Below are 19,988 nucleotides of genomic sequence, written 5' to 3'. Positions count from 1 at the left end.
ACATGGCATGCTGCCGTCGGCCTCTCCCCTCATTTCTTCCCTCCTGCACCCCCAACACCAGGAACTCCCAAAGACCTCCTGAGAACTGCTCCCCAGGAGACGCTTTCCTTTCAGGAAGGTGGGAGCCCACCATCGGGAACAGGAGGCGAGCAGGCAGGGAGGGACAGCCATGAGCCCATATGCCCGATGGACTAAGCAGGTCGGGGAAGGGATACCCCTCAAAAGACAGCTGGAGACGGGCTGGGGGGCACCAGGGGCAGGCCCAGGAGGTTCCAGAAGCCCCTGGGGCAACGAGCAAGCAACATGCATGGTTAAGCAGAGAAGAACCAGTGAGCTGGGGCACTGGGCGGGCAGGGTGAGAATGGGTGAAGAAGTCTTTCCCACCTCGCCCCTGTGGGTCACAGAGCTGAGTCCCAGGCCGCCCGCCACCTCACTCCACGCGGGGCCAGAGCAGACCCTCTTGTTTGTGCCAGCGCCCAGGCCCCATGACTGTGCCCAGCTCGTGGTAGGAGGCCGGGAAGCACAGGGGAATGGTGGGCGGTGGGAGAGAAGGTGGGACCCAGTCAGGGTACCCAGGCCGCCAGAGTCAGTGCGGTTCCCAAGTCAAAGGGTACCCTTTACCCACCCTCCTGCCCACCCCCTTCACCAAGGGCTGGAAGGGGCCCTCCTCACAGGCCCCACCTCAGGAATGAGGCCCTAAAGGGCGGCCACACTTCTGGGCAGGGCCACTCAAGAGTCCTGCAGCTGGACTGAGAAACCAGGGCACACGCCTTCTCTCTGGGGAGGGCCTCCCAGGCCCACAGAAACCCCAAGGGCCCTCCATGCATGGAGCCACACTGCCCTGGGGGACAGGCTTTGGCAAAGAGCTCCTGGTGCTCCCAGAAGGGTCACGTGCCTGGAGTGTGGCCTGTCCCCAAGAGCTCAGTCCTCAGGCCTGACTCCTCTCCACCACCCTGGTTGTCACTGCACAGGCCTCAGGGGCTTCCCACTGCAGGCCCCACCAGAAGCCTGCACGCAGGCCAGCCCAGCTTGGAGAAGCCACCACCTCCAGGATCCCTTAGGCCAGAGCCCCAGACCGCTGCCTCTAAATCCAGCTGTCCAAAGAAATGTGACATGCCCTCCACCACCACGGCCCAGGCACCACCCTGTCCTCCTGCTTCAACCTGTTCCCCCTAGCCCCTGCTCACCCTGTCCCTCCTATAGAGTGCCAGGCTGCCCAGCAGTCCTGTCCAGTGTACCCCCAGTCGCACTCAGGGCCACACACACTGCTCCCTCCACCTAGAGAGCTCGTGCCCGGCCCCTGTAGTACTCGGTCTCCCCAGGAAGACCTCGGCCCATATGCTGCCTCCTCCAGGAAGCCCTCCCAGACCACCTCTCCTCTACCATGCTCCCTTATTTGTCTCCCTCACTGCATTGAGCACATCACACTCTGCCTGTTGGTTATTCACCGTCCGTCTCCTCCATCAGACGGTGCACTGCTCTGGCTTGAGCAGTCCCACTCCGAGGTATCTACCTCTCCCCTTACACAACGCCTGACATAGGAAGGTGCTCAGCATATACACGGGAGTGAGAATGAACGAGCTCGTGAGGACATCTAGAGGGCGATGCAGAGAGAACAAGCAGCAGATGCAAAGGCCCTGGGGCAGGAGTGCGCCTGCCTCATCAGGGTGAGAATGCCGAGGAAGGAAGCAGGCAGGGGAAGGGCGGGGTGCAGACGGCACTCAGGGCCTTGCGGCCGGGGAAGGGAATGTGGCTGAGATTCTGTCCAAGGTGAAAGGAGAAGCCAGAGGAAGTGCTGAGCAGGGATGAGACATGATCTGACTAAGGCTTTGAAAACCGCCTGCGAACAAGCAAACCAAGAGGGCCCTTAGCTTGTCTCTGCTGAGCTCAGGTTGGCGGGGGGCCAGTTCCTCCAGGAGGCACGTGTGTGGGGTAGAGGGGAGCCAAGCCCAAGGTCCCACACACACAGAATACCCCCTCCTCCCCAGCCCTCGAGGCATGAGCTCTGGTGATTTTCAAGTCACCCCTGTGCCCAGCAGGGTCCGAGGGCCGCTCCGTGCACACGTTCATCCAGTGGCCATCAACCCAGGAGAGGAGTTCCCACCCTCACCCCAGCTACCCCAGATGAGGAAACCGAGGCACAGACAGGCAGAGGCACTGCCCGGGTCACACTCCTGACTGCCAAGGAGGCGCCCAGCTGGCGTCGGGGTCTGCATGAGTTGTCCGGCCGCCCCCCCACGCAGGTGCAGGGCCCCCAAGCAGAGAGCCTGCACAGGGTGAGCACCGGGGAAACGGCAGCCCCACAGCTACTGCCTGTCTGCAGCCCCGCCCCGGGGCCCGCATCCCCAGCAGGACAGCTTCTCTGTGGGTCACAGCCTCTAATCCCAGCCATTATTGCCCAGGCTGAGGCCCGGTTCCCATGGCAACCTCCTCCTGGACTCCCATCCGCACATTTCCATGGCTCCGGCTGACTCTGCGCTCGTTCGAGTCTGGGGTCAACGCCACAGCTTACAGCCAGTGCCACCCCGGCTCTGCCGCGTGATACAGACAGTGGAGCAGGGTTTGGGGGGCACCACCACAGCCCCCCAGATCTGGTCCCCAGTTTCACGCCACCACAGAGTTGACAACGGGCAAAGGGGAGAGGTGGGAGGCACAGCCCTGGGCTTCAGGTTCAAGCTCAGCCCGCCTGTTCTAGCCCGAGTGACCCAGGGCATGTCACTCCACTTCCACGGGCCCTGCTCTCCCGTCTGGAAGCTGGGGGATGAACAGATCCTCCACTGGGGGGCTGTGGGAAGAGACGTTGGCCAGGGCTATGCGGGGCTGCCAGCTAGATGGCAGGGACAGTGCTGGTCTCTCGAGCATCGGCACCACTGTCTGGAGGCTCACAGGCATACACAAGGCCCATCCTTCATCCATCTCAGGGTCCGAGATCCCGGTAGCCAGACCAGACCCTGAGTGAGCCCCCTCGGGACATTTCTCAAAAAAGACCTCAGGCTTAGGGCAGAAACTCTGAGCCCTGAAGACTCTGACAGTGAGCAGAGAAAAGGCAGGCCTGTGTATGAAGCACCTGCTGCGTGCCCATCAGCCCACGTGGCGCCAGGGAACGAGGCAACCCTCCCAGCGCCACGCAGTGAACGTGGACACCAGGGCTCGGGGGCTTCGGCCTCTGGTTCAAGGGCACACCGCTGCAAGAGGCAGAGCCTAGACTTGAACCCACTGCCACGGAAAGGGCTCACTCCCCAGGAAGAGCCAGGAGGCTGGGAGGGCCCAGCAGCGCCCGGCTGACAACTACCATTGGTCAGGGCGGTGCCAGCTCCTTCCTCCCTTGAGGCCATCCAGAGTAGGGAAAACCCACTTCTTATGGGGACTTCTTTTTAAGGAAAGGTGGTGGCTCAGTCAGTAAAATCTGCCTGCAGTGCAGGAGACCCTGGTTCCACCCCGGGTCGGGAATGGCAACCCACACCAGTGTTCTTGCTGGAGAATCCTATGGACAGAGGAGCCTGGTGGGCTCTACAGTCCATGGGGTCGCAAAGGGTCAGACACGACTGAGCGATCAACACTTTCACCTTTCTTCACATCAAGGTTCCAATCACCTACTTTCCAACTGTCGTCAGGCAACAGGAAAACAGCCTCAGCCCCAAGATTCCTGAAGGCCGCACCCCTAGACTGTACCCTCCTCGCTTTCAGCTCCCACTCTCTCTCACACACACACACACACTTAAACACACATTCTCACCTACATTCTCTTACACACACACACACATTTCTTCATACACATTCTCTCACACACACACATTCTCACATACACACACACACACATTCCCTCAGACACATTCTCACACACACACTCACAACCACAGACACAGATCCCTGGGGCAGACAGGTAAGCTAGGTATCAGGAAGCGGCCCCAGCAGGAGGGCCATATCGCTTCTCACGAGCATTCTTCTGCAAAAAGGACCTCCAAAAGGTCTTTTCTCTCCCCCTAGTAAGAGGGCTTGTCCACCACCCACCCAGCCACCTCCAAGCGAAGGGCTGATACCCAGACTTTCGACTGCAGACTAAGTAAGGGAAGGCCTCAGTGAGCTTCTAGGATCTGAGGGCAGGCCTCTCTGGCTCCAGGCAGGGTGCTCCACACAGAACCATGGCTTCAGACGGTGATTTAATAAAGGTTCCCTAAGCATCACATAACACCACCCGTATGGCAGAAAGTGAGGAGGAGCTAAGAAGCCTCTTGATGAAAGTGAGAGAGGAGAGCGAAAACGTTGGCTTACAGCTCAACATTCAGAAAACGAAGATCATGGCATCTGGTCCCATCACTTCATGGGAAATAGAGGGGGAAACAGTGGAAACAGTGTCAGACTTTATTTTGGGGGGCTCCAAAATCACCGCAGATGGTGACTGCAGCCATGAAAGTAAAAGATGCTTACTCCTTGGAAGAAAAGTTACGAGCAACCTAGATAGCATATTCAAAAGCAGAGACATTACTTTGCCGACTAAGGTCCGTCTAGTCAAGGCTATGGTTTTTCCTGTGGTCATGTATGGATGTGAGAGTTGGACTGTGAAGAAGGCTGAGCGCCGAAGAATTGATGCTTTTGAACTGTGGTGTTGGAGAAGACTCTTGAGAGTCCCTTGGACTGCAAGGAGATCCAACCAATCCATTCTGAAGGAGAGCAGCCCTGGGATTTCTTTGGAAGGAATGATGCTAAAGCTGAAACTCCAATACTTTGGCCACCTCATGCGAAGAGTTGACTCATTGGAAAAGACTCTGATGCTGGGAGGCGTTGGGGGCAGGAGGATAAAGGGACGACCGTGGATGAGATGGCATCATGGACTCGATGGACATGGGTCTGAGCGAACTCTGGGAGATGGTGATGAACAGGGAGGCCTGGCGTGCTGCGATTCATGGGGTCGCAAAGAGTCGGACACGACTGAGCTACTGAACTGAACTGAACTGAAGCGTCAGTGGCTCTGAGCCTTCCAGGGCTCTGACCCCAGCCGGCCACGCCCACACCTCCACACACTAACACAGCTGGGGCAGCAGAGGGGCCTCGGCACCCAGCCTGCAGGTGGGGCCTTTGGCTCAATGCTGGGCTCTCTCTTCGCTTCCCTGGTAGTTCAGATGGTAAAGCATCTGCCCACAATGCGGGAGACCTGATTTTGATCCCTGGGTTGGGAAGATCCCCTAGAGATGGAAATAGCAACCCACTCCAGTACGCTTGTCTGGAAAATCCCACAGACAGAGGAGCCTAGTAGGCTACAGTCCATGGGGTTGCAAAGAGTCGGACACGTCTGAGCGACTTCACTTTCACTTGGGCTCTCTCTGGGCAGCCGAAGCCCAGAGTTCCAACCAAAATGCCATAAGTATCAACAATGCAAAATTCCAGGAAGGAATCCAACTGGGAAAATATGCAAGGGACAAAACTAAATGTAACCAATCAACCCCCTTCGGACAAGATATTCAACTTCACCAGTAATTAAAAGAAATATACCATTATTCCCTACCCAGCTTAACGACATTTGTTTTTTTAATAAAACACAACTCTGAGTAGTCTAAAATGAAACAGACTGCAAGCAAGCATATAAAATCTCTAACTACCTAAGAAGTCACAAAGGCATCCATTGTCGAGACCACAGGGACGCCAGGGGGCCCTGGCTTCGAACGGTCACACTCAGTCACTCATTCCCCCACTTATCAGACACCTACTATGCACCAGGCCCCACGCTAGGTATTGGGAACACAGAACTAGGTAAGTAAGGCACGATTACCTCCCTTAAGGACTTAGAATTGAAAGCTTAAAGCTAATCTATTCGTCGGAATCTATTCTTAGAAAATGACTCAAAATATCAGGGAGGCGCAATGCACAAAAATATTCAGAGCCACTTCCTAAACACAAAAACATCAGAGCGAAAGCTGAAACGCCACTAGGGAATGGCGAAGGTAGCTATGGTGAGTGCTCTGGCCGGAACAACAGAGGCCACCAAAACTGCTACTTATAAAGAGTTTGCAAAAGCAAGAGCCTACCTACCTGGGCAAAAAAAAAGAAAAAAAGGCAGAACCCAAGAGCACAGTGCACTGGGAGCTCTGCAGATCGGATGGGAAAATGAATCTGGTAGAAGACTTCTAGGTGTTCAGGGTCATGGAAACAAACCGAACGGTCCCTTCACTTCCCTCTCCTTTCCTGCAGTTTACACATTCTTCTAGGTGCCTAACAGAAGAGCAATAAACCCTAAATAGCAGTCACAGCCCACAAGGGGAATAAAGGACAAACAGAACCAGGACGGTTGGGAGAGAAGGGTGTGGAAGGGGGCGGCGGGCAGGAAGAAAGGAGCGCAGAAGTAGGGAGGTGAAGGGGAATTAAAGGTGCAGGGGGTGGAGGTGGGACCCAAGACTCACCTTTGACGTTGCTCATCGACAGGGACCGCTCCTGGTCCGCCAGCCCAGGTGCCAGCCGGCCATTGCCGCCACTGTCCTTCTGCCGGGCCACGGCCACAGCAATGCCCACAGGCGGGTGTCGCACTTCCGCCTCACCCTGGGCCCCGGAGCCCTCACGGCCAAAGGCCTTGGCACTCTCGGGCCTCTCCGGGTCCCGCTTCAGCTGTCGGCCACTGGATGCTGCAGGGCCCCCGGGGTGCGGGAGGCGCGTCTGGGCACGCGGGGTAGCTGTGGGTGCCGGCTCGGGTTTCATGGTGCCCAGGCCTCCGAAGGGGCTCTTCTTGCCGCAGCCGCCTGGCCGCACGGTCACGGCCTCGCGGGCGAAGCTGCCGCTGTACTTGATGAGGCTCTGCATGGCGGAGGCCTCTCCAGGCCCATGGGCCGAGGAATGGATGTCGGCACCTGGCCTGGCACAGGTCGCGGCGCGGGGCAGCGCACCCCCGGGGTCCAGGTAGGCCTTCTTGGAGGCGGCGGCAGCGGCCTCCTCCTCAGCGCGGCTGGCGTGGTGGTGCTGCGCGGCCAGCACAGCCATCTGCGTGGTGGCGAAGTTGCCCAGCTCGAAAGGTTTCCACTTATGCTCAGGGCCGGCGGGCGGGGGCGGCCGCCCGGGCTCCAGGCCGAAAAGCTTGGCGGCCTGCTGGGAGGCAGCGGTGGCAGCGGGGCCGCGCAGGGCGCGCTCGCAGGGCCGGGGCTCAGCCTCGGGCTTGAGCAGCTCCTTGGCGGGGAGGTACGCCCGGGGGTCCGGGGAGGCGCGGGCAGCCCGCGCCGGTGGGGCCTCGGCGGGCGGCGGCCGCTTGAGCGAGCGGATCACGGAGCTTTTCTCGCGGAGGCTCTCAGGCCGGTCCGGGGGTGGCCGCGGAGACCCGGGCGGGCCCTGCAGGACCCCGGGCCGGCCCACCTCGCGCTCCCGAGCCCGGGAGTCACGCGCCTGCGATGCGATTTGGATGGGCCCCGGGCGCTCGTCGAAGGCCTCCACGGAAGGCACGAAGGTGGGTGCCACCACGCGGTGCTCGCGGCCCGGCTCCCGCGCAGCCGCCGCGGGGAAGATGGTGTAGACGCCGGTGGGGGCGGGTTGCGGTGCGGTGAAGGCCCCGGAGGCGGCGGGGGGCGCAGGCGGACCCTTGCTTGGCGGCGGTGGCGGCGGCGGGAGTGGCGAGGGGCAGGGGCAGGGGCCGGGCAGCAGGGCCTCTGCGCGCCGCAGCCGCGAGCTCTCGTCCTGACGCACAATGTCCTTGGTGCCGCGGGCCCCCTCGGCCACCAGTGCGGGGAGCCCCACGTCCCCGGTGCCGGTGCCGTTGCAGAGGCTCAGCGGCAGTGGTGGTGGCGGGTTTTTGCCCTTCGCCTCGGCGGTGGTCGAACCCGGCGCCCGCAGGGGCCCCGGCTCGGCCAGGAAGGGGGACAGGCGCTCGAGGAGGCGTGGAGGCCCTCGGTCCTGGCGGCCCTCCGCCCTTGCCTCTTGGGTCAGGTCCACCACGCCACGCGGCCCAGCCGCCTCTTCCCGGGCCCGCGGGTCCTTCTTGCCGAACAGTGGGGGCGGCTCCCCACTCCGGCCTGTCCGCTCCTTGGCTGGACCTTCCCGAGAAGAGCCTTTGGTCGAGGCGCCCGAGGAATGGCCGCCAGGGGTTCTGGAGGAGGCCGTGTGAGAGTGCAGGGCGCCTGGGGCGCCCGGAGCCCCCGGGGCGGGCAGGTAGAAGCCATCTGCAAAGAAAGAGCGCAGACGTGAGCCAATGCCCCCACGGCCTGGCCCAGAGCCAAGGGGAGGCCGGGAAGGGTACCCTGGACCCCGGGGCACACAAGAGGAACACACATTGCTTGCAGTGTGGCTTGGGACAGGACAGCTCTGGAAATGGATGAAAAACAAGTTGAAACCTCATCTCGGCCACCTACTAACCTTTCTGAGCCTCAGTTTCCTCATCTGTGAAAGGGGGAGAGGCCAGAATTTAGAGCTGCACAGAGGGCCCAATAGGATTAGATGAGGACCCAGTAGCTAGGAGGTCCCAGAGGCTATGGGTGGGCCCCGGGAGCCTCTCGGGCCTGGAGTCTCGGGAAACACAGCCAGGGTGCAGTCTGGACTGCTGGGGTAGTGGTTCCCCCCAACCCCTCTCCACAGCCCACCCCCAAGTCTCCCCACACCGCTCCTCCCCTCTGACCTTTCTGGGTATCGAAAATGCTGGGCTGACCCAGCTGGCTGAGGAGGGGGCTCCCGCTGCTGGGGGGCTCCAGGTGGCTCAGGTGGAGATAGGGTGGGTACAGCCCGCTGGGCAGGTGGGAGAAGCCTGCAAGAGAGAAGACGCGGCTGAGACCCCTGAGCCTCCCCCAGGGGGCTCCCCCAACTCTGCTTCTCCTGGCTGTCAGGCCCCGCCCCGTGGTGCTGGAAGCCCAGGTTTAGCACCAGCTCCCCACAGCGGGGATGGGCCCCTCCCAGTCCTGGCACGCCAGGCCTCCTTCCGGTCCCAGGCAGCCCCTGGGACTCCTGAATCCCCCGGGAAGGGAATCAAATTGGATCCAGGGGAGGGCGATGACGACGATGATGCAGATGGCAGTTCTCATCAGAGGCCAAGCCCTTTCAACTGCTTTCCCTATGTTCAATTCACATTCACACTTCAGAGAGAAAAAAAAGAAAATTCTATGAGGCAGATACTCTTAATATCCCCATTTTATAGATGAGAAAACTGAGGCTCAGAAAGGCCCACTTGCCCAAGGCCCCCTCCGCACCCCACCCCTAACAGAGGAGCCTGCCTTTGAACTGAGGTCACCAGGGCTCTTAACCTCAGCCCAACATGGACCTTGTTTGAAGGGTGTACTGGTTTAACTCCTCTGCTGTGTGACCCCAGCAGGTCCCTTGCCTTCTCTGAACTTCAGCCTACCCAGCATAACCTCCAGCTGCTGGGTCTCCCAGGCAGCTGTGGCTAAGAAGGAACTCTTCCTGCCGGGGATCCTCCTAACCTCTCAAGCCCCCTCCACTCCCACCCATGATGCCCAGAACCAGGGCTCTAAGTTACAGGGCACAGAAGACAGGAAAGAGCGGCCACAGAGAAAGAAACAAGAGGCCGAAAAGGCTACAAAGAGGAGAAGGCCTGGGATGCGGGCAGGCCCGGGGCCCTGGGGGCAGCCTCTCAGCCCGGGCTGTGGGGGACACAGGACCCCGGGCCCACTGGCACCCCCGAGGGGCTTGGGCCCCCATGCCCCCTTGCCACGCCCTCCGAAGCCAGGAAGGCAAGACTATCCCCGGCCACACTGGGCCCACCTCTCCTCCCACAGCCCCAACGGCAAGGACACTGACGACCATCACAAAACAATGAGGAACATGATATGGGTCATATCATCACTGAAACAGCGCTTGGTCCTGCTGCTTTTGCATCTGTAAAATGGGCATGACAGTCCCTCCCTCACGGCTTGTTCTGAGGATGAAGAGTTCCATTGAGCCGCTCCGTGCAGCGGAAGCACACTGAGTGTTCAATATTGTTACTATGGTTACTGGTATTTGTTGGCAAAGGAGAAAGGGAGTCAGGGAAGGCAGAGCTCAGTTGCTTCAGTTGTATCCGACCCTTTTCAACCCTCTGGACTGTATGTAGCCTGCTAGGCTCCTCTGTCCATGAGATTCTCCAGGCAAGAACACTGGAGTGGGTTGCCATGCCCTCCTCCAAGGGATCTTCCCTACCGAGGTATTGAACCCGTGTCTCATGTTGCCTGCACTGGCAGGGGGGTTCTTTACCACTAGCGCCATTTGGGAAGCCCCACGGAAAGCAGGGAGCCAAGCAGATGGCACAAGGCACCAGAGGTAGCCCCCACCTCAGCCCACCCTCCCGGGGCTGGTGGAAGCAGGATGCTCAGATGGGACCCCAGCCCGGAAGGACTGCCCAGCATCCCAGACCCAGAGGTGGATCTGCAGCCTCTCTGCGGGGCACCCACAAGTCAGGACAGTGACGGAAGCGCTCAGTGACAAGGCACAGAAGAGGAAGCGGGGAGACAGCGGGCGGTGAAAGGCTCAGGAAAGCCTGAACCTGCAGCAGCTGCTCCTAAGACCCCGATCTTCTGGGAGCCGGGCGCACACCCCAGGATGCCCAAAGAGGCACCAGGAGCCAGTGAGCACCCAGCATGTAAAATCCACCCGAGCCCCAGGGCAGGGAGGAAAGCGGCGACCCCCAGGCCCATCCCTTCAGTGACAGAGGGAAAACGGAGGCTCCAGGGAGGCCCAACAGGAAGCCAACCGGCAGACCCCCGCCCACATTTAGGGGTGTCACTGCAGAACGGCAGCAAGAGAGCCCTGCGGTGCCTGGCCCCACTGCTCCCACAATTACAGTTACTGTTGAGCTAAGCGCCAGGGGAACGGCGGTGAGCGGAACAAAATAGGCCCGGCCCTCGGAGCTCGGCCCTCGGAGCTCGGCCTGCTGGGAAGACAGGTATTTCATGAAAAAACACACAGATAAAATGTGTGGTCACAAGCAAGCAGGAGAATGGACGCAGGGGAAGTGAGCCAAGCCCTGGAGAATGAACAGGAGACAGCCCGTGAGCCGGGGTGAGGGGCTGCAAGGGAACAGCACGTGTAAAGCCCTGCGGCAGCGGAGGGATCGCCAAGCGCTTGAAGCACGGAGCGGAGGCCGGAGGCTCAGGGCTGGGCCCCGCAGGCCACACGCAGGGTGGAGGGGTGACCGTGGGGCGAAGGGGAGAGGGCAGGCTGAGAAGTGCTGGGGACAGCGGCCCGGGCCCGCCCGCCCGGCTCGCTCCTTACCTTCGTGGGCGTGCGCAGCCCACAGCTGCACCATGGGCAGGTTGCTGGGGGTGGGGGAGCGGAAGGAGAGGTCAGAGGGCAGGGGCACCGGGCTCCCATGGGATGAGGCCGCTGGCCCCATCCCGCCAGCCACAAAGCTGCCCAAGAAGGCCTCGCCTGCAGAGAGAAGGGGGCTGTCAGGCAGCCAGCAGGCCCCCGCCGCCCAGCCCACCGCCCCAATTCCCCGCCTCCGCCCTGCCCCACCCCAGCGCCTTGGACTTTAGGACCAGCCTGGGTCAACGCAACAAGACTCTGGGCTGGAGAAAGAGACCCCAGGTGCCTCCAGAGCACCCAGCACTCTTGGCAGATGGGTGTTATCTTCCCCATACCCGAGGGAGTGTGGTTCTCCCCATCTGCAGCTGAAAGCTGAGGCTGGTGAGGGGGAGTGGGAGCAGGGACCTCCAGAGGACACAGAATGAGGAGGTGGCAGGGGACTCAGATTCTGAGTGCCTGGACCCGGGAGAACCCCTGGTTCAGTTGGAGAAGGACCTCCAAGGACCCCACGGCAACCCTGGACAGGCGCCGGGATCAACTCTCAGCCAACCCTGTGTGGGAGGAACAGTGTGCCCATTTAACAGATGAGGATGCTGAGGCTCAGAGATGGGACGTGCCTGACCCCCACGACCTGTGAGCAGGGACTCTGAAGGCAACCCAGAACCACAGGAATGAGCCAGTGAGCCCGGGAAGGAATGAGAGCAGCAGGCAAGGGAGCCCTGGGGTTCCCTCCACTCGGGTCTCTCCAGGGGAGGCGGGCAAGACAGCCAGCCTGCCCCGGTGGAAACCACACCCACCTCGGCCACGCCCGTCGTCCAGGCCCGGGCCACAGGGAGGCCTCCTCCTTCCTGCCCCACACCCACCCTTAGGGGGAGACCCTGGCAGGCCCCCTGCTCACAGCCCAGGGGGATGCCTACAAGACCTGGGCAGGGGGGCTTCCCTTCCCTGGCCTTGGTTTGCTCATCAACAAAATGGAGAGAATAAGACCTCCCTTGAGAAGTGTAGTGAAGCCAGAAGGGTGCACTTAATAATAAACTGCAGCACTGCCCACAGAGGGCACCAAGCGCCAGCTCCTGCCGTCCGAGATGAGCGCTCCCCGTGTGCCTCCCAGGTAACCTCTCCAAGCCCACTGTTTACATCGGCCCAGAGCAAAGTGGCCGTGGCGACGCAGGCAACGTAAGACTCGGGGTAGCCAGGGGGGCCCAGCCCAGCCCTCGGGGGCCTGCAGACCCCACCCGACCTGAGCCCTCAACCCACCCCAAGGGCCTGCAGACCCCCCTCAGCACCTCCCGGGGGGCACAGGGCACCCTGAACGGCCACCGCGTCCCCCCAGGATGCAAGGGGCAGGGCCTTCTCCCTGTCTCCCAGAGCTATGGGAGGACACCTTCTGGCCACACGTGGCGTCACCACCACCCCGTCGGTGCCCCCCAGTGCCAGCCCCGCCGGCCCCCTCACCGGACTCCAGCGCCAAGCCCTCGGGCCCCAGGGCCATGGTGGCCAGTCCGGCGGCCCGTGTGGCCCCAGCCTGGGCAGCGGGGCCTCGGGGCGCCCAGGCCCCGGCTTCCTCCTTGGCAGACAGGCAGGCGGCCGGCTCCGGAAGGGGTTTGTGCAAGGGCTTACATCAGCCCCCGGCTCTTCCTGCCCCGGGCCTGCCCCTGCCCCGGCTTGTGAAACCCGCCCAGCGGCACCCCAGGCCCGGCAGGGCGTTGGGGCCCGGATGCCACCAACGGCTCCTGCCTGCCACAGGGTTCAACGGCGCCCCAAACTGCCTCCCCTGGGGGCTCCTGGCCTGTGTCCCCCACTCCCCCGGGGCAGCATGCAACTCCGTAAGACGGGCTCGCCAGCCCCAGGACACTGGCGTTTATTTGCACAACTGTGGTGTCCCCACCCACTTCCCCAGTGACACCCCTGAAGCAGAGGATCAGATCTCAGAGCCCACAGGAGATAATCCCAGTGCCGCCTTCTTTTCCACTTGGACCCTCCGCTCATTCCCACCTCGGGGGGCCTCCCCGGGGCCTCCGAGAGCCCTTTGCCCAGGACAACCTGGCAATGGAAATGCCGTGAGCCCAGGGGAGGATGCCCTCCCTGCGAGCGGGGCTGTGGGCTCTCCAGGGGCGCCCAAGGTCTGGCACAGAGCAGGCATCAACTCTTGGCCTAAAGGGGCCGCGTTGTATGTAATCTGCTCAGGGCCAAAGCAGACGGACCCATGTCAGGGTTGGGAGAGGAGGCACACACAGCCCTGACCCCCGAGGATACAAGTGCCAGCCCAGGCCTCCTGCCTGGTCCCCCTGGGGTGGAAGTCAGGCAGCTGACCCCCACGCCAGCCCCATGAGCGTCTCCAGACTGCCTCTGAGCTCCACACACACACCGCCAGCGCTACCTTCACCTCTCCTGAGCGTCTAGGCACGCGTCTTCCACTCCTCACATCCACCCCCTGAGGATACAGCCATAGTCTCCTGGGTTCCCCGAAAAGGGTGAGGGGCCCCCCAGGGCTCCAGAGCAGGGGCAGTGAGAGTCACTGACTCCACGAGAAGTCCTCCAGCACAGCCTGCAGTGGGGGGCTGGGGGCAGTCTCCACCCCTCATCACAGAGTGAGGTTGAGGGGGGCCTGGTCCCCCTGCCTCTGTGCCACCTGCCCACTCACGCAAGCGTCTTAACTCCAGGCCCATGGAACACACAGGGCGCCCATCATGAAGAATCATCATTCACAATCAGAAAGGGGAACCCAACCCAACTCCAGCAGACCCCAGGCTTCACGAAGATGCTCAGAGCCTCCTCCCAGGCCTTCCACGGGGTACAGAGCCCTGGGCCGGGGGGCAGAGCCAGGGCTGAACCAGAGCCCTGCAGCCCACACCCCCTCCTACAGGGCGGCCACGGGTGGCCCCCAGGACCCCCATGGTAGAGCCTTCCCGCTGGCCGGCCCGCCACCCTGGACAGACCAGGGCCTGGCCAACCAGTGACACTCGCCGGCCGGTGACCCGCAGGACCTGCGCCTGTTTTGGATCTTTGCTGGACACTCACGAGCCACCGAGCCCTCGAACCACGTGGCTGATGAGACTGAAAAACTTCATCTTCAATTTTATTAAATTTTAATTAATTTAGACTTAATTTAGCCACAGCCTGGGTGGAACTCTTCCTCCTTGCCGGAAACCGGAGCAGGCCAGGCCCCCACCAGAACAGGGTGTGATAGCGGGGCCCCCAGGAGACAGTGAAAGACGAACCCTGGCCCCCACGGCCAGGGCTTTGGGACTCTGCCTTTACCTCCCCAGGCTGAAGAGCAGGGTGACAGGAATCTCGCCCCCTCCAAGGGAGGATGCAGACTAAATGAGTTCACATTTGCAAAATACTTTCATGAAGTGCCTCATTATTTATAGTTACACAACCTGTGGCGCTTTTGAACTGTGGTGTTGGAGAAGACCCTTGAGAGTCCCTTGGACTGCAAGGAGATCCAACCCACCAATCTTAAAGAATCAGTCCTGAATACTCATTGGAAGGACTGATACTGAAGCTGAAGCTCCAGTGCTTTGGCCGCCTGATGCGAAGATCTGACTGACTGGAAAAGACCCTGATGCTGGGAAAGACTGAAGGCGGGAGAAGGGGATGACAGAGGATGAGATGGTTGGATGGCATCACTGAGTCGATGGGCATGAGTTTGAGCAAGCTCTGGGAGTTGGTGATGGACAGGGAAGCCTGGTGTGCTGCAGTCCATGGGGTCACAAAGAATCAGACTTAGCAGCTGAAGAGCAACAACCTGGGGTTCAGAGAAGGCCAGCAACTGCTCAAGGTCAGGGTCTGGGGACTTCCCTAATGGTCCAATGGTGAAGACTCAGTGTTCCCAAGGCAGGGAGGCCCAGGTTGCATCCCTGGTCAGATAACTAGATCCCACATGCCGCAACTAAGACCCAGAGCAGCCAAATAAACATTAAAATAAAAAGCTCAGGGTCTGAGCAGAACCCACCACCTCGACCCAAATTCCATCTGTCATTCCTTAAAATAAAATTTTAATTCTGAAACTCAAGAGAACTGGTGATTGCCCCTTGCTGCTGCTGCTGCTAAGTCGCTTCAGTCGTGTCCGACTCTGTGCGACCCCAGAGACGGCAGCCCACCAGACTCCCCCGTCCCTGGGATTCTCCAGGCAAGAACACTGGAGTGGGTTGCCATTTCCTTCTCCAATGCAGGAAAGTGAAAAGTGAAAGGGAAGTCGCTCAGTCGTGTCCGACTCTTCTCGACCCGATGGACTGCAGCCTACCAGCCTCCTCCATCCATGGGGTTTTCCAGGCAAGAGCACTGGAGTGGGGTGCCATCGCCTTCTCTGACTGCCCCTTACGAATGCACTAACTGCCACGAGGCTTCCTCGGTGGCACAGTGGTAAAGAGCCCGCCTACCGATGCAAGAGATGCAAGTGACGTGCTGTTCAATCCCTGGGCCGGGAAGATCCCCTGGAGGAGGAAACAGCAGCCCACTCCAGTGTTCTTGCCTGGAGAATCCCGTGGACAGGGGAGCCTGGCAGGCTGCCGTCCACAGGGTCGCAGAGTCGAACCCAACTGAAGGACTCAACACACACAGCTACCACTGAACCACACGCTCTCAAGTCGTGAACTGCATACTGTGTGAATTTCACCTCAATTTTGAAACACACACACACACACAAGCTCCTCCTCTCTGCCTCTGAATCCCTCCCTGGGTCTCCCCAACCCCACTGCCCAGGGTACCTGGAGGCTCAGGGTTCCCCCCAGACGGGCACCTTCCCATCCTGGCACACCCTCCCACAGACCTGAGAGTACAGGAATCTCATTACACCCATTTTACAGACTAAGAAACTGAGGCTCAGAGAGATGATCCAGCATCACCAAGCCTGGGCAATCAAGTCCCGCGGGTGATGCTGCAAGCACTCCGCACACCAAGTCCTCAGCTCAGGAGTCCCACCCAGCTGCACCCTGAGGGAGGGAGCCCCCTACAAATGCGCAGGGCCTGGCCCTCAGAGGTCTTCTTTTGTCCCCAGTGAGAGAGGAGGACATCCTGGGGGCGAGAAAGGAGACACCGAGGCCTGGCTATGGGGCAAAGCGCTCCTGCCGCTGCCTGGGGAAGGGGTCTGGGGTCCCTCTGGAATGTGAGCAGCAGGGAGCTGGGCACTCCACCCAGCCTCAGTGCCCCCAACCCCGTCTGTGTGCCCTTCAGCCCTGAGCTAACAGGCCCGCCCCTCGCTGGGACCCACCACCATCCCAGCCCTTCCCACCCCAGGCCATGCACCATGGGAACACAGCAGAGAGCCACAAGTATGGGGGTGCAGGCCAGCCTGTTCTCCGCCGTCGCTGCCCCCTGCTTACTGACACCCTGAACACAGGGCGGCCTTCAGGGCTGTGCAAGTCCAAGGATGGTCCAGGTCACCAGGAGACAGAACTCGAATCCTGAAAAGATGCTTCCCTCCTCCCGTCACAGCTCAGGCAGGACGGCTCGTGGATGCTCAGGGCTGGGGAACAAGACCACCAGGATGCACCCTTAAGGGGCTGCACGGTGCTCACCTGCCGGCAGTCCCCGGAGAGGACGCCGGTGAGGCCACCTGAGCCGGCCAGTGGAACCGTGCCCCTGCAATGCACAGAGTCCCTGGGGATCCTTCCAGAAGCTGACTATATAAGCATCTGACTATGTAAGTGACTATAAGTGACTATTTAGGCGCCTGAAGTCCTGGCTGGTGGGGGCGGGGAGGGGACTCAGTGAGATCATGGTGGGTACAAAGGTCTGGTAAACAGAGCTGGGCTCAGAGGACTTTATCATAGCCTAGACTGGAACATGGACCAGCAAAGCCCCACGGCCCCAGGGCCTTTGCACAGCAGCCTGGAATCCATTCCTCCTTCCAGAGTTATCTATTTACTCCCATCTGTACATACGTCATCCCTTCTCTTACAGTCTAGGTGGGCTGCCGTTCCCTAACCAGGGCTGTCTTGAACTGCAACCCACCCCGCCCTCCACGCCCTTTCCTGAATTATTTTTTCCACCATGCTTATCACCACTTATCAGACCACATCCAAGCTAGTTCCTTCTTTACTGTAGTCCCTTGTTTATTATCCCTCTCCACCCACTGAACAGGAGTGGAAAAGCAGGGTTTTTCTTGAAAGGGCCAGATAACTAAAACTTCAGGCATTACAGGCCTATTCTGCCTGCCTGGCAATACTTTAAAAGGACTGGGCTTTGTCCCAATAAAACTTTATTTACAAAAACCAGGAGATGGGCTGGATTTGGCTGCAGTTTGCAGACCCATGCATTACAGTGAAGGTTTACTCCATCCTGGAACCCCCTCCAGGTCCCCTCCCACTGTACACAGTAGGTGCTCAATTAATATTTATGGGTGGGAGGGATGGGCAAGGTCATGATAAGCAAGAACTGAATGAAGGACGCAGAGGAGACTTTCTCGGGTCCCACTTTACAGCCAGAGGAGTTTCCACCCTTCATTTCATTCTCTCTCTAAGCCGCCCCCCCAACCCTACCATCAACTCTCGGGGGTGGGGAGGATTCTTATCCCTTTTATAGAGGAAGAAATAGGCTCTGACCTGGAAATCTACACTTTTCCACTCAGCCACACCACCCAGACTCAAGACCCTGTTTTCATCTTTTTACTCATCAAGAACCCTCCCCAACCAAACAAAGAACAAACATGTTTTTCTTCCCCCTTCCTATCTTAAAAGGTTTTGGCCTGCAAAGGAAACTACATCCCTTAAAGATGTCACCAAAGGCTATCAGAACTTCTCATGAGCACAATCCGATCAGGGTTATCACCCAAAAAAAGAGTCCATTCTAGCCCAGAGCATGGACATGTGACTTAGCCGTTTCTATGACAGCGCGGAAAATAGTTCGAGGACCCTCTGGATAAAACGACCTTCAGACTCCATTCACCCCAAGAGACTTCTGGAATATCTAGGTGGGAGAAAGGGTTAATGCTCTGTCTTATAAAGAGCCTTATCATTCAGTAAGAACCCCGAGCAACTCACAGATGAAGAACAATAAATAACATCAGAATTCAGGTAAAAGTATCGCTATCGAGACAGGATGACATCGTATTTATCTACCAAATCAGCATATTTTTGGTTCAGTTGTGGGGAGGGGGAGGGTGGAGGGGAGCAACCCAGGGGGAGTAAGGAGGGAGCCAACATCCTCAGCTTTTGGAAATAAATCAACAAATTACCAAAAGCCCGGACCCATTTCCAGGGGTCCCTCCTGAGAAAGCCCACTGCAGCCAAACTGACCCAGAGATCTAAAGCAATCCCGATCCACATCTCAGCGGGGAAGAGGGGTGTGCCAGGTGGGTAAGGACGGAAACTGAACACCTGTCTCTAAAGTGACACAGGAGTTAAAAGCCAGGTGAAGATTTGTACAGATTCCTGCATACCCATGTTTATAGGAACATTATTCATAATAGCCAAAAGGTGGAAGCAACTCAAGGGTCTATCAGATTTAAAATTTTTTTAATGTTAAAAATGTGCTCTATCTTCTTTATTCAGCCTTAAAAACAAAGAAAATTCTGACACCTGACGCAAGGTGGAAGAACCCTGAAGACAGGATGCTAAGCGAAATAAGTCAGGCACAGAAGGGCAAATATTGTTACAATGATTGCTCGTCTAGGAGGTCCCTGGAGGAGTCAAAATTCACGGAGACAGGAAGTCGAAGGGTGGGTGCCAGGCGCTGGGGGAGGGGGCCTGGGAGTTAGTGTTTAAGGGGGAGTTTCCGTTCGGGACGAGAATGCCCTAGAGATGGATGGGGTGACGGTCATTCAACGGTGTGAAAGAACTTAATGCCACCGAACTGTCCACGTAAAAATGATTAGAATGCGACGCGTATGTTACATGCATTTTACTAGTTAAAAGAGAAAGTGACACAGAGACACACAGTCAAGAGCCAAGGCCACGCTGCCTTCCGGATGAAGAAAACAGGGGAGGGCTTCGGTTTTCGTTGCTCATTCGCTCAGTCGTGTCCCACTCTGCGACCCCAAGGAGAATCAGGTTATCAGACGCCAACAAGGCAGCCGCTGCAGCGTGGGCATGTGGGTAGGGAGAAACAGGACCAGGGCGACAGGAGACAGGCCCTCGAGGTGGAGAAAGGCGGTCTTTTCAATAAACACTGCTGGGCCCCTTGGCCACCCATCGGGAAAAGCCTTGAATCCCGACACCCTCCTTCACACCTTACATAAAAACCCACTCCAGGAGCACTGCAGATCTACACAGGAAGGGCACAAGCTTCAGAAGAAAACTCTGGGAAACTCCTTCGTGGATCAAGGGCAACCAAGGCTTTCTTAAAGACCCCATAGAAAGCAGAGACCATGAAGATAAGACAAATAATACTGAAGTATATGAAAATTAGGAACATCTATTCGTCATGTCACACTACTGGATGAATGAAAACATGAACCACCTCGTGGAAAAAGACCTGTGCTCTGGGATTTCCCCTGTGGTCCAGTGGTTAAGACTTCGCTTCCAAGGCAGGGGGTACAGGTTCGATCCCAGAAGCAATTATTATAACAAATTCCGTAAAGACTTTAATAATTGTCCACATTAAAAAAAAAAAAAGACCTGTGCCCCGAAGGAAGGGCTTGTATATATAAAGAGCACCTGCAAATCAATAAGCAACAGACAGACAACTCAACGTAAAAACTGGCAAGATTCAACAAGAGGATGGCAAATAAGGACGTCCAAGTTAGCAATAACTCCTCAAGGTACTCAGCCTCTTAAACCATGGAGGAAGTGTAAACGAAAACTTCTACACACCCACCAGAAGAGTTAATATGTCAGAAAAGCTAA

General features: G+C 58.6%; 1 protein-coding gene across 1 annotated transcript in view; it reads right to left on the bottom strand.

The window, feature by feature from the left end:
- TNRC18 (trinucleotide repeat containing 18) overlaps positions 1 to 19,988 on the bottom strand; it is an 82,170-nt gene that overhangs the window by 49,409 nt on the left and 12,773 nt on the right. Inside the window, exons 3-5 of the mRNA XM_040231404.1 lie at positions 11,167 to 11,322; positions 8,585 to 8,710; positions 6,396 to 8,132 (exon numbers count right to left, since the gene is read on the bottom strand). Coding sequence (XP_040087338.1) covers positions 6,396 to 8,132; positions 8,585 to 8,710; positions 11,167 to 11,322 — 2,019 coding nt within the window. The remainder of the gene's footprint in view (positions 1 to 6,395; positions 8,133 to 8,584; positions 8,711 to 11,166; positions 11,323 to 19,988) is intronic.

The sequence above is a fragment of the Oryx dammah genome, unplaced genomic scaffold (genome assembly GCF_014754425.2).
Source record: "Oryx dammah isolate SB20612 unplaced genomic scaffold, SCBI_Odam_1.1 HiC_scaffold_2, whole genome shotgun sequence".
Lineage (NCBI taxonomy): Eukaryota > Metazoa > Chordata > Mammalia > Artiodactyla > Bovidae > Oryx > Oryx dammah.
The sequence above is the reverse complement of the archived record's forward strand: the minus strand, read 5'-3'. Positions and strand labels throughout refer to the sequence as shown.